Here is a 12,591-nt window from a genome sequence, read left to right on the forward strand (position 1 = left end):
GTGGCTGGGAAGGCTAGGGTGGAGGGGAGAGTGTAGATCAGTGTGTGGTTGGGGGTGGATGTTTGCGAGGTCATCTCCGGCTGATAACAAGGTCAGCATTCCCAGAGCACATGGACATTTGCTGGCAGCCGCTAGGACATTTCCCTGCCAAGTGCCAGGCAGTGCACTAGGGGCTAGGGGACAAAGATAACAATGTGGCTTCCAGTCCTGCTCTTTCGGAGCTCGAAGTCAAGAGAAGTGGGATGCAGAGTGTAGACATGGAGGTTCATGATCAAGGGCCTGGGGAGAGAACAGAGAACTCTTCTTTGCCAGGAGCAGGGAGACTGCCTGGGAAGCTGGAGTGGTCTCCCAGAGGTGGTACTTCAGCTGGGCATTGAGGACAATCACAGGAGGTACCTGGCCTGAAGGGGCAGAAGCTTGCTGGGAGTGAATCCTCCTAGCAGCTGACCAAACTCTGGCTGGGCTGTTACACTCGAGCCACCCACATGTGCGTGAGAGGGACTGTGGGCAACTGTGGGTGCCTCTGTCCCTTGGTGAGTCAGGGTGTGCCTTAGACTCCCACCTTCAGCGCTAACAGGACCAGCTCAGAGAGATCTGGTCTTGGCCAAAAAAAAGAAAAAGAAAAAAAAAAAGCTGGAAGGAAAAGCAGGGTGAGGGCAGAGCCAATCCTATCAGAGTATTCTCTCTCCACCCCTCCCTGCTGGAGGCTCCCTGTTGGGTCCCTCTACCCCCATTTGACATCTGCAAGGGGACACTGAAGCTAAGTGTCCTGGACCCCCTCCCCCTTGAGCCCTCTAACAGCTGGCCCAGCCAGTCCTCACTTTCTCCACCAAAAGCTAAACTGGCCTCAGTCCCAGGAAGAGGTAGGGGTCAGGACAGGGAAAATCTGGTGACACCCAAGCCACCATTTCCATCCTCACATGGCTGGGACACTCAGCCCCATTTTCCTTCTGAAGGCACAAGGGTAGTGAGGTGCCCAGGTCCCTGCCCCTGCTGCCTCGTGGCTCAGCCTTGGAGAGGACAGGGGAAGAGCCACTTCGGAGAAATGATTTCTGTTTGCCCCACCTCCCGCCAGCTTCTGTCCCTTTCCTCACTCTCAAGAGTGATTTAAAGTATAATAAAGCCGCTTACAGGACATAGCGTTTACTCCGTGGCAGGTGCCGTTCTAGTTGCTCTGCGTATTATAACATCTAATCACCGTAACAACCCTGTGAGGTAGGAGCTATTGTTACCCCATTTCACAGATGAGGAAGCTGAGGCATGGAGAAGCGAAGGAAGTAACTCGCTTGAGGTTCCCCCAGGTAGTAAGTGGTGGAGCTGGGATTCAGCCATGAGCAGTCGGACTCCAGAATCCTACCCTTATGATAGTTGTCGCTGAAACCCTAACACCCCCTGTGATGGGGTGGAGGTGCCAAGGCAGAGGGTGAGCGGTGAGAACATGGAGTCCAGCTGGGGACACAGACGGATGGGGAACAGCTGCTGACACCTGCATGGCAGGGACGGCTGCAGAGAGGATTCCCCAGCCCAGAGGGAACTCTGAGCTAGGTGGGGCTAAGCCAGGAAAGCTTCCTGAAGGAGGTGAGTGACCAAGGCCTCTGCAAAGGGACCGCAGAGAGGAGGAGAGGGATGGGCGCTGGAAGCCAGAGCCTAGGTTCCGAGGCAGGACGGGGCGGTCCGCGCCCCCTCCCCCGCCCGACGCTGCCCACCCGCCGGGACGCCGTCGCCGCAGGGGCTGTGCGCGGTGGGTGGTCCCCGAGACGGAGCTGTCGAGTCTGTGCCTGACACCTCTTTTCCCTCCACTCTCTTGGTCTCTTTCAGTCGGAGGAGGACAGACTCTCGGGGCACTCCCTCCCGCGGTACAGCCCCCTGCGACGACTGGCGTCCTCCGTGTTCTCCTCCTCCACGCTGGAGACCGAGCATTACCCTCACCCCGGCGGCGGCGGCTCCTCGGGCTCCTCCGGTTCCCTCATTCAGCGCAGCCGCTCGGCGGAGAGCAGCCCCGTGCGGGCGCCCCACCGGCGCCACGCGCCCCTCGCCGCCGGCAACCACAGACTCGTCCCCTCGGTGCTCCGCATCTCGCGGTCCCAGCTGCAGCAGGTGTGGGCCCGCTTCACCCACAAGACCTAGGCTGGGCCCCCCCCCTCCTGGAGGGGGCAGGTGGGGGGGGTGGGGAGCAGACAGAGACCGTGGTTCCTTCCCGGGACGCAATAATCACACTCACACGCCCCATCCGCCCCACCGTGCAATACAGCCCCCCTAACTTGGCCCAAGGTACTGTAATACCCCTCCCCCGTCTCCCTTTGCCCCGTGCCAGCCACATGGTGCAGGAAGGGTGGTGCTGTCTGCAGTTTCAGGGACAGGACGGTGGTACTTGGCTGGAGTCGTCGGTGAGTCCAGAGTCCAGTGGAAACCAAGGTGTCAGGGAGATGGGTCAGAGTCAGTCTAGCGTGGGGTCGGTTCTGTTTAATCTTTGATCTCTTGGCATGGCTGGGCCCTGTCCGCTCAGGTGGGGGTGGCAGAACTGGGCCTCACGGGGCGGAGCGCGAGTGCCCGCCTGTCTGCTTGGGGCAAGGCAGCGGCCCCGTGTGTGAGATGGAGGCCTGGCCAGCCAGGCCTGGGGTGCTGGGGAGTGCCTCTATACTCAGCGCTGCGGGGAGGCAGCCTGTGACCCAGCGCGCCTTTCCCATGCCCCTGTCACAGAGGACACAGTCCCCGCCTCCCACATCTCAGCCCAGGAGGCCTGGCGCTGGGTCCACTGCAGGCTGCCCCTTCCCCAAGGCGTGTGTGCTTCACTCACTGGCGGGAGTGGTTGCCTGGTCTAGCTCCTTGGGAGCTGAGGATGGATGCATGCAGGCCTGAGATCTGCCCTCCGGAGGGAGCTGGCGCCTAGGGGAGAGGGTACACAGTGTAGAAGTAGTGACAGAGGGTGATTGTTAAGGATGAGGCAGGACCTGTGAGCTCAGGACAAGCCCCACCACTGCCCACCACTGCCCTCTCTGAGGGCGACTTCTTCCTGTAGGTGCTCAGCCAAGCTGGCTGGTCCCAAGGGACCACGGTGAAGTCAGCACGGGGGAGGCAGATCAGACGGGGACCTGGAGATAGGTGGGGGATCAGGATGCCAGATTGCTTATGCCCTTTCTGCCCATTTTTCAGCCCCTAACCTGTCAGTGCAAGGATCCCCAAGGTTCCCTTTCTTTATTCCTGCCCATGCCAGCCAGCACCTCTGTTCCCCGAGGTAATGAGGTAGTGATGAAGGACAATGCCTGTACAGGGACGGGAGGAGGGGGGAGGCCTGAAGGTGTGCAGAGCGTTTGCTGCAGTGAGACTGTGCCCGTGCCTGTGTGCATGCCTGTACACTTGTGGGTGTGAGTCTGCTTATATCTGAGCATCAGTGCGTGTGGCAGGGCTGCCGTGGGTGGTTGCTTAGGCTGTGCACTGCACAAGTCTGTGTGTGGGTGTGCGTGGGTGTGTTAGGGAGTCAGGAAGATATCTGTGCAGTCCTCGATAGTTTCCTATGCACCTACTCTCATCCTGGCTCTTCCCTCTACCCCCATCTCCCCGACCTCTGCTGCCCTCCCAGCTCTCCTCCCGTCCACTCCCCAGCTATCTCTGACTGGAGTAGAGGCCTCAGGGACCTCCCCCCCAGCCACGTCTGGGCCAGGAGCACCTTCCCCATCTAGGAAGGAAACTTATCCCCCACCCCACCCCAGTCCTGGTTGTTCATTCTTAGGCCTTCTCTCTGGGCTATTTTGAGTCACAGAAGCTAGAGGGGGGGTCAGGGTAGAACCTTCTTAAGAAAGGACAGAAAACACAAAGCACAAAGGTGAGAGGTGGGCGAACAGTAGCCCCACTCCCGCCTTCCTGCACTGCCCGCCCCCCTCTGGCCCTATCCGGTCCTCCCCAGCTAGCGGCAGGGTGAAGTGAAGGGGAGTCAGTCCACCAGCCGCTCCAAAAGTTGGCGGCAGTGGGGGCAGGCTGAAACCAAGCACTCTCTTATCCGGCATTCCCTTCTAGAGGGTTCCACTACCCAACCCTGAGCACAGCTCCCACTCAGTGACCAGAACCCTGAGGTACTCTAAGATCCCAAAGTGCCTTGTGACTTATCAAAGACGGTGGCACTACCTTCAGCCTTGTTTTAGCATTAAGTGCATATTACTGTTTCCAAAGCCTTTGGAGGTGGGGAATCCATTCCAAAGGTGGCTGAACTTCCACACACACACACACACACACACACACACGCACACACACACACACACACGCACACACACACACACACGCACACACACGCACACACCCAGAACTGATACCTGTGGGAGAGGGCGTGTCCTTTAAAGTAAGATCATGATTCAAAACATTTTGTCCTTTGGGGAACACTCTTTTTTGCATGCCCTCTGTGTGAGGGAAAGAGTGTCTTATAAGCCATAAAGCTCTGAGCTAACTGGAGGTGATCTTGATAATATTATCTTTTGAGGGTGGCTTTGACTTTTGGAAACAGCTAAGTCCATTTGAAGCCACTTGTTCAAGTTCACATGAAGCTTGGCAGAGCCCTGCCTGGTTTGGAGTTGAGTCACTGTCTCCAGGTCGCAGGCTGGGCGGGGAAGCTGTGAGCCTGTGGTGTTGTCAGGCTCTTCTTTCTGAAGGTTTTCCCAAAGAGGAGAAGTGATACTCTGCTTTGGGAAAGTGCATAGCCTCCCCAAAGTCAGCTTTGAAAGGAGGCAGTGCTCTTGGTTGTACTTTGGAAATGCTGTTTTCATACTTTATAGTCACACCCAGCATACTGGATTGACTTCCAGTTATTTATTTTTTATTTTATTTAACAGTCACTGGCACCCAGGGCTTATTATGTGCCAGGCAGTGGTCTAAGCACTTTACAAAATTAACTCATTTAATCCTCATAATAGTCTATGAGGGAGATCCCAGTATTATCTTCATTTAATGGATTAATTAGAATGTTTAACTTACAAAAACTTATTTTAAAAACACCTCTGTCAATGCCGAATAACTGAGGTCTTGTTTGATAGGAATTTAAAGTATTTCGGTCTGTGTACTGGTCTACTTACTGTCCTTCCTGGTTGGTCCCTCCTCCCCCCATCTAGTAAGAAGGGAGTTGTCTGTGGGTCAGACTCCGATGGTGTTCAGGTGGGGTCACTCCAGAGTACTGGGGTTGTTTGAAATGGCAGAGCCTTTCTCTCCAGAGACCCCAACCTCTCAATCCCACACCATCCCAAGCATCCTATGGCAGCTCTGGGAATTAGGTGGCCGAGTAAGGGTTATAGTGAGAAAGCAGATGCTCAAAACTTTGACCTTGGTGGTCTTGGTGAGATCCTTGGGGTCAGGCTCACAGACAGGGCAGGTACTGAAGTTGGTGAACGTTGACCATGGGATTTCAGCTCAGTGTCACTAACTCACTGGTCAAGAGGAGCCAAGCAGTGTCAGGGAGTGGTAAACAGGGGAACCACTATATCATCCTCTGCTCAGCCAATTGTTGCTGAAATCTCCAATTTTTACATGAAGTCTCTCAATTTTTAATTATTGGCATCTAATTTAAAAAAAACACAACTTTTTAAAGAAAAATCACTGTGTGAACCTAACAAAACCTGTTTATAGGCAGAGACCCCAACTCAGTTTGCAACCTCTGTGAGCCTGAGCACTGTCTACCTCCCTTCTGTCCAAGGCTGCAACTCTCAAAGGGACAGTGCTCTTCCCCCAGTCAGGTGGGCTTCTTAGCAGAGACAGCTCACAGCCGGTGGGGGTGTGTGCTGTGCGGATGTATTGTGTGTGTCTGAATGTATGTGTGGGCCAGTGGACTGGTTCCTCGTGAGAGGGGCCCTCCTCATAGGACCCGAGTCAGTGAAAAATGCTCTATTAAATTCTCCATAATGAACAGACACCCCCACACTCTCAAGGCAGCTTGGGTCACAGCAATAACCACTCTACACTCTTCCAACCACTAGCATCCCTAACCCTGCGATCTCCCTTTGCATTTCCAGTTTTGGGGAAAATGGGCCTAAAACTGCCCAGGTGGGGAATGATGGATGGCATCTCTGAGCCATGCTGGCACATTAACCCTTGCTTCCCCAGCCAAAGGGGGCAGGCCTCTCCAATCCCAGGACCCTCCTTGACTGTTTCTCTCCTCTGCCCCGCCTAGGTCCCTTTTTCTGGGGAGGGGTGGTGCTGTATTCGAGGCAGTGGGGGAGGGGAGCCTGGGCTACTGGGCTTAGCAGAAGGAGCTGAGTCAATGTGTCTGTATTGGGTGGCCAGGGGAGGGGATCATGCTTAGGGGGGGTGTGGGTGCCCTTGGCTGTCGGAGCACAGAGAATGCTGTATCCCCTGCTGCCCTTGGGTTGATTTGAGGATGGAAGCATAGACACTTAAGGAGGGCCTGAACTCCTCCCCACCCTACCCCAGACTCCACTGAGATCCCAACCTGAAGGGCAGGAATCAGTCCACCTTCATGGGCAAACCTTGGTAATAAGGAGGGTGACAAATCGCTCTCCTTAAGTTGGGGGGCATGTCCCCAAAGTTCACATTCCCACTAGGAGCAGAGGTGCCCCTGGGACTGGTGGATCAGCCTCTGAAAATTTTAAAGCATCCCTCTCCCTAAGGGAGAGGCTCCCAGACTGAGGACCACACCCCTCAAATGTCCCTAATGGTTCCACACACCACCCGGTGGGTTCCCAGCCCAGGGAGCCCCCCGAGCCTGAGCGGCCCCTCCTCCGAGTAAAGAGCTGAGACGCAGCAGCAGTGGGGGAGGAGGGGCAATGAAACCCAAAGGAGTACGGGAACCTTCCCAGGCCTCCCCCCTCACTTGGTCAGTTCCCCCACATACCCTCTTTTCCACCTGCGCAGGCTGGGTTGGGGCGCGGGGTGGGGGTCACTTCGCCACACTAACCGGCACACACGCGCACAGACACGCTCCGAGCTGTGCGCGCCCTCCATCCACTCTCCGGACAGCAAACTAGCAGCCCCAGCCAGCGAGAGCACAAGGCCCGCGTTTCCCGGCACCTCTCACAGGTTTCTAAGTGTAACGGGACCCCAACCATCACTTCCCACTCTGTCGGGGTGCCCGGGACCCGCCCGTGTCACACCCCTGTCCGCGCCGCCGTCGCACCACGAATGTACGTTCCGTCTTTTTAACTAATTAGCTGCTACGCCCGTGACCAGAGGACCGCCCGGCCACTGAGCCCCCCCGCACCCCACCCCCGTCCCTAAAGTCCCCAGAGCTTCCCTCCCGGGCGCCAGGCGCGACCCCAGGGACTTCAGCCCCTGCCCTGCACCCCAGCCGCCGAGCTGCCTGCTGCTAAAGACTCCACTTGGGTTCCACCCCCTGCGCCCCGACGTCGCGCTCAGTCCTGGTTTGCTTTCCCCTCTGCTGGCTCGCGGCCGCTGGGTCCCTGGCCCCGGGGAGGGACGGGGGCTGGAGGGAGGCTCGCCCCCCCCCAGTGCTCCCAGGTCAGGGGTGCAGATGAGGGGCTGGGAGGGGGAGCTGGCCCGTTTTCCAGGCTCGAATAGCCCCGTCGCCCCACCCCGGATTCCAGTTACCTCACCGCCCACCTGGCTGTCCCCACCCCCCAAATAATTGGCCTTGTATTTGGATGCCAAAGAGCCCAGAGTTGAGGGGGAGCCAAGCTTTGAGCCTCGATCTCTCAGAGCCACCCAACACCCCCTTTCGCCCACGCCCCAGAGTGCGTATCTCCTGCCCCACCCCACTCCATCACTGGGGGCCCTGGGGTGACCTCAAACTTGCCCCCACTTCCGGCTCTTCTCCCTCCCCAACCCCGAAAATAAAACTCAGGGACCAACATCTGCTTCCTTTGCACTTGCTCCGCCGACCCCTCCCCTCACTTAGGAGGGGCTTCCGTGGGGGAGGGGGCGGGGTTCGGGGCGCTTAGGGCTGACAGTACTGAGCAGGAGAGGGCTGGCCCCGGCCCCCGGCCCCCTGAGAGGTGGGACTGGAAGGATGGGGGGAGCTCAGCCCCGGGAGCCCAGCTGAGCCCCTTCCCTCCAAGCACCCGAGGACCCCCTCCCAGCGTCAGGAGGCGCTCCCCAACCGCGGTGGAGAGGGAAGCGAGGAATGGGAAGGGGGTGGGCGAGAGGACCCTCCCGGGTCCCAGCTGGTTGATTCCTGAGCCCCCCTCCCATCATAACCCCCTTGTGCTGCAGTAATCCTGTATTATAAGCTTGCACTGTTCCCCGGCCTCGGCCCGCGAAAGCATGCACGAAAAACTCAAAACCACACACACGAAGATGGGACGCTCTTTTCTCTCTCTCTCCGGGGTGCGTCCTCAGTGTACGCAGCGCCGTCGGGGCCGCGGGCCCGGTGGGAAAGCAGGCGCCGAGCCCCGCCCCCAGGCTGCGAGTACTGTACAAATCCAACACTTGAAACCGACACGCACACGCGCGGCGCCGCCACGGGGTGGGACACGGACACGCACCCACGCGCACGGGGCCGCGCACTGGCGGGGGTGGGGGCGCCCCGTCGTCACGTGTCCCTGTGCGAGGGATCTTGTGCCTTTTTAAGTCCCTGTATGTTAATGCAGACAATCCGGAGAGCTTGTGTACTACCAAATCCTGATTAAAGACGCCTTCCAGGAGCCCCGCCTCGCCTGCTTTCTTTAACCCACCTCCCTCCTGACCCACCCCTCGCCCGGACCCCAACTCTGGAGTCGCCCTGTCGGGCAGAGGGCAGGGGCTAGGCTTTTGCTGACTCAGGGATGTGGTGGGACCAAAATCTGGATCCAGGGCTCCATCCCCACCCCTACCTCAACCCTCAGCTAAGAAGGGCGGATGGGGAGGGGGAGGGGTCCCCCGGAGGTCGCAGCCAGGTTGGACTTGAGCAGCTCACTCTCTCCTAGCTGGCTGTCTCCTTTCATTCGGGGGAGGAGCTTGGGGCTGGATTCTGGTCTCTGGGGCCCTACTCCAAACTGCCAGATTGCCACCTTGCCAAAGCCAGGAGAGGTAAGGGGTGGACCCACTCATAGTTTCTATACCGATCAGACTGTTGAGTCCATGGGTGCGGTGGGATGGGAAGCTAGGATTCCAGAGAGCTCTGTGAGGCTGCCGCAAGAGCCTTCCCCTGCCCCTCTGCTCCAGTGGGGGCTCTGAGGTAGCTCTGGCTGGGGAGAGGGTCTGTTGAGGGAGTGGGGGTGCTAGGATAGAATGTGAGTTGTGGGACTAGGTCAATGAGAGGGTGGGGACATGGCCAAGGAGAGGATTGCACAGACTTCTGAGACTGCAGAGGGTGGGGTGCTTTCCCTGTCCTCTCTGATCCCCATCACCCCTGCAGGCCTGCTGCCACAGTGCCAAAAGAGGAAGACATCTTCCTCCTTGGGGCCTGAAGCAAGTGTGGGGGCAGAAGAAGGGCAGGCTACAGGTGCATTTCTGGACCTCCAGAGCATTTACAATGCCCTGGGGGGGTCAGCTCCTTGCCCCCGGGACAAGGGATGGGTTGGGGACAAAGAGACCTGGAGATGGAGTGTGTGAAGATCTGCATAGATCTAGGGTAGGCAGTCACCTTCCACCCAGAGGACTGTCACTGGCCAGTGAGTCTGGGGTGGGTGGGACTCCTGGGTGTAGGGTGGTGGGACAGGAGGAGGACTCCTGGCTCGGCAGATGTGGTTTGAGAGTGGAGACACAGACAGATAGGTAAAGAATCTGGGAAAGGCGTGGTGGGCAAAAGAGGCGACACTGTTGACTTCTCATCTCCAATTTTCAGGCTGGGCAATTATGGCAAGGAAGAGTTTTCCCTGGGGAAGGGGGGGATAGGAGGTGTGCACCTGGTGGCTGCTGAGGAAAGAGGAGGGGGGCACTGCTGTGAGCGGCACAAAGCCTTCCCCACCCCCACCCAGCGGGGGAGGGGTGGGCATCAGGGCTCACCCTCCTGTTTCTGTCACTCAGCAGCCCCCCTTCTTCGACCTTGGGACCCGGGTGCGGATGTGCAGTGTGCAGTGTCTGGGCTTGGCCGGGGGCCAGGCAGGAGAGTTGCTCTATGCACCCTGTGTGGGGATGGAGGAATGTGGAGTAACCTGCCCCCAGTGTCAGTGTCAGAGGGTGAGAGCTGAGGAGAGCCAGTTTTGTTGGTGGTAGGGGAAGATCAGAGCCTGGCCTGTCTACCTCCCTTCACTTTTCCTACTGACTGCAGAAAACATGAACTTGGGCTGGGCTCTGAAGCTAGTGAAGCCACAGCCCTCTGGTCCGGGCTCAGTGGGGGCAGGGAGAGGGCTGGGCCTTACGTTCTCTCTATGTGTCCCAGCTCCAGTGGCCTGCTTTCCCCTCCTACTGCGATTCACCCTTATGACATCTGCCTTTTGCCAAACTCCAGTAGACTCTCCAGGAAACTTTAAACAGATAGATTTCTGGGCCTCATCACTGACCTACAGAATCTGGGGGAAGGGCTCTGTATATATATATTTTTAATCCTAACCTGAGGATATTTTTCTATTGCTTTTCAGAGAGAGTGGAAGGGAGAGAGAGAGAGAGAGAGAGAGAGAGAGAGAGAGAGAGAGAGAGAGAGGGAGGGAGGAGAGGAGGTGGGAGAGACAAATGGATTGGTTGCCTCCTGCAAGTGCCCCAACCAGGGCGGGGCATCAAGCCTGTAACCAAGGTACGAGGTATGCACCCTTGGCTGGAATCAAACCTGGGACCCTTCAGTCCATGGGCCCATGCTCTAATCACTGAGCCAAACCAGCTAGAGCAGGACTCTGTATTTTTAAGAAGCACCCACAGATAATGCTGTGCAAACCAGGCTGGAGACCCATAATAAGCAGATTGAAATCATAAAAGGTCGCTGCCCTGGGAAGGGAGCAGGAAGGTCTGAGCTTCCCTAGACCTCTGGGTCCCCTGCTGACACCTAGCACTCTTGCTTCCCTCTGAGCTGGAATGAGGGGTGTCACTGCTGTCCCCTTCCCATGGTGTCCTCAGCTGCCAGGGCCAAGCACACAGAGGCTATCTAGTGATCGCTGACTGAGTGAATGAGCACTGGATGGCGTGGATGAATGAATGAGTGCATTGGGCTTAGGAGTCCAGGATAGGACAGGAGAGAATGAGGGAAGACTTTTTACATGGAGCCAGATGTGGGGATGGGGGTGGGGGGCAGAGGGATTTTGAAACAGAAAACCCAGCAAACCCAGGTGGAGGTGGACTTGGCAATGAATGATCCGTAGGATAAAGCTGTGAGGTTCACAGCCCTTCCTGCTAAAGGGCAGAGGGTCCCAGGTTTCCCTGCTTGGGAGGATGGGAGGCCAGTGAGGCAATGGACAGAGTTCTGGTCCATTCTGGTTGATGGGTTCTGTGACTTGGGCATGTCAATGCCTCTTTCCAGCCTGATATTATCACTGATGCCTGATTTTCAGTTCTCATGTAACGACTTTGAGATGGAAGGAGAGAGGGTTCCAGCTGTGACCATCTAACGTGGGCATGGGCGCTGTGAGAGGCAGGCCCATCCTATGGGTGGCGCTTTTTCAGAGAGATCCAGGTCCTGGCCAGAGGAAAAGGTGGTTCTGCCAGGTACGCCCAAAGCGTCAGAGATGGGGCAGGGAAAATAGGCAGAGGCTCTGCTGAGAAAGGATGCCTGGTGAGGTTGAAGGATATCCCTGCCGGGGAGAATGTGTCTCGTGTTGGGTGGGTGAGTTCTGAGCTGGACAGGAAGGAAGACAAGATCAGAGCTCTGTATCTCTCTGCCTGTCCCTGGCTGTCAGTGCCAGCACCTACCCCGTGGTCCTCACAAACCCAGGAGCTCACAGCAACCCCCTCCACCTCTGCCCAGTCATCTGCTCTAGCCTTGATGTTGGTAACTATACATGGCAAAGGGTCCCAACACAAGGCCTGGCACAAAAGCAGTGTTAATGTTTGCTAAATGAATTAATGAATAAATGAAGAATGAGAATGCTACAGAAAAACAAAAAATTGCTTGGGACTTCCAGCCTGGATATGAAGGGGACAGTGCTCTAAGGAAGTTCTCTGTCTGGCTCAAACAGGGTGTATTGGGGTCCTGTCTGGGGTCTGATGATGTCCTGTCTTGTACCAGTCCCCCCTCCCAACCTCCATCCATCAAGTTCTCACCTAATGGCCTGATAGTGAGGGAGATTATGGCAGTTGGGGCAGACCCTCGGCCTTGGGGATTTCTGCCTTCCCCCTCCACCAGCCTTTGGGCTGACTATTTGCACAAAGACCTCAGCTAGCAGACCCCCTCCTTTTCCTATCACCCTATCCCCTATATATGTGGTATCCAGGCATTTCTGGGGTCAGGGAGAGAAGCAATGATCTTTAAACCAGGCAGGAGGAGGGTGGGAGGGAGCTAACATTTATCAAGAAACTGCAACATGCCAGACCCATTGCCTGTATGACTTTATTTATGATCACGGCCTTGGCGGAGTATGCATTAGCCCCATTTCCCTTCCTGATATAGAGATTGCACACTCCATGAAAATAAGGACCGTGTCTCTGTTGTTTAACACTGGATTCAAGTTCAGGACTTCTCGAATGGATGGGTGGGTGGGTGGGTGGATGGATGGATGGATGGATGGATGAATGAATGAATGGAAAACCCTCAAGGGGCTTAGTGCTTATGAGGAGAGAGAACCATGCAAATAC

General features: G+C 56.8%; 1 protein-coding gene across 2 annotated transcripts in view; it reads left to right on the plus strand.

Moving 5' to 3' along the window:
* Positions 1–12,591, plus strand: part of TTBK1 (tau tubulin kinase 1) — a gene marked incomplete at both ends in the record, with an annotated part of 33,025 nt that overhangs the window by 16,360 nt on the left and 4,074 nt on the right. Inside the window, one exon of one of the 2 annotated variants that reach the window (XM_081140660.1) lies at positions 1,819–2,097. The exons of the other annotated variant lie outside the window; for it this stretch is intronic. Within the exon in view, the coding sequence (XP_080996786.1) occupies positions 1,819–2,097 (279 nt within the window). The remainder of the gene's footprint in view (positions 1–1,818; positions 2,098–12,591) is intronic. 2 annotated transcript variants of the gene reach the window in all.

Source organism: Miniopterus schreibersii (genome assembly GCF_964146895.1).
Source record: "Miniopterus schreibersii genome assembly, chromosome: 6".
Taxonomy (NCBI): domain Eukaryota; kingdom Metazoa; phylum Chordata; class Mammalia; order Chiroptera; family Miniopteridae; genus Miniopterus; species Miniopterus schreibersii.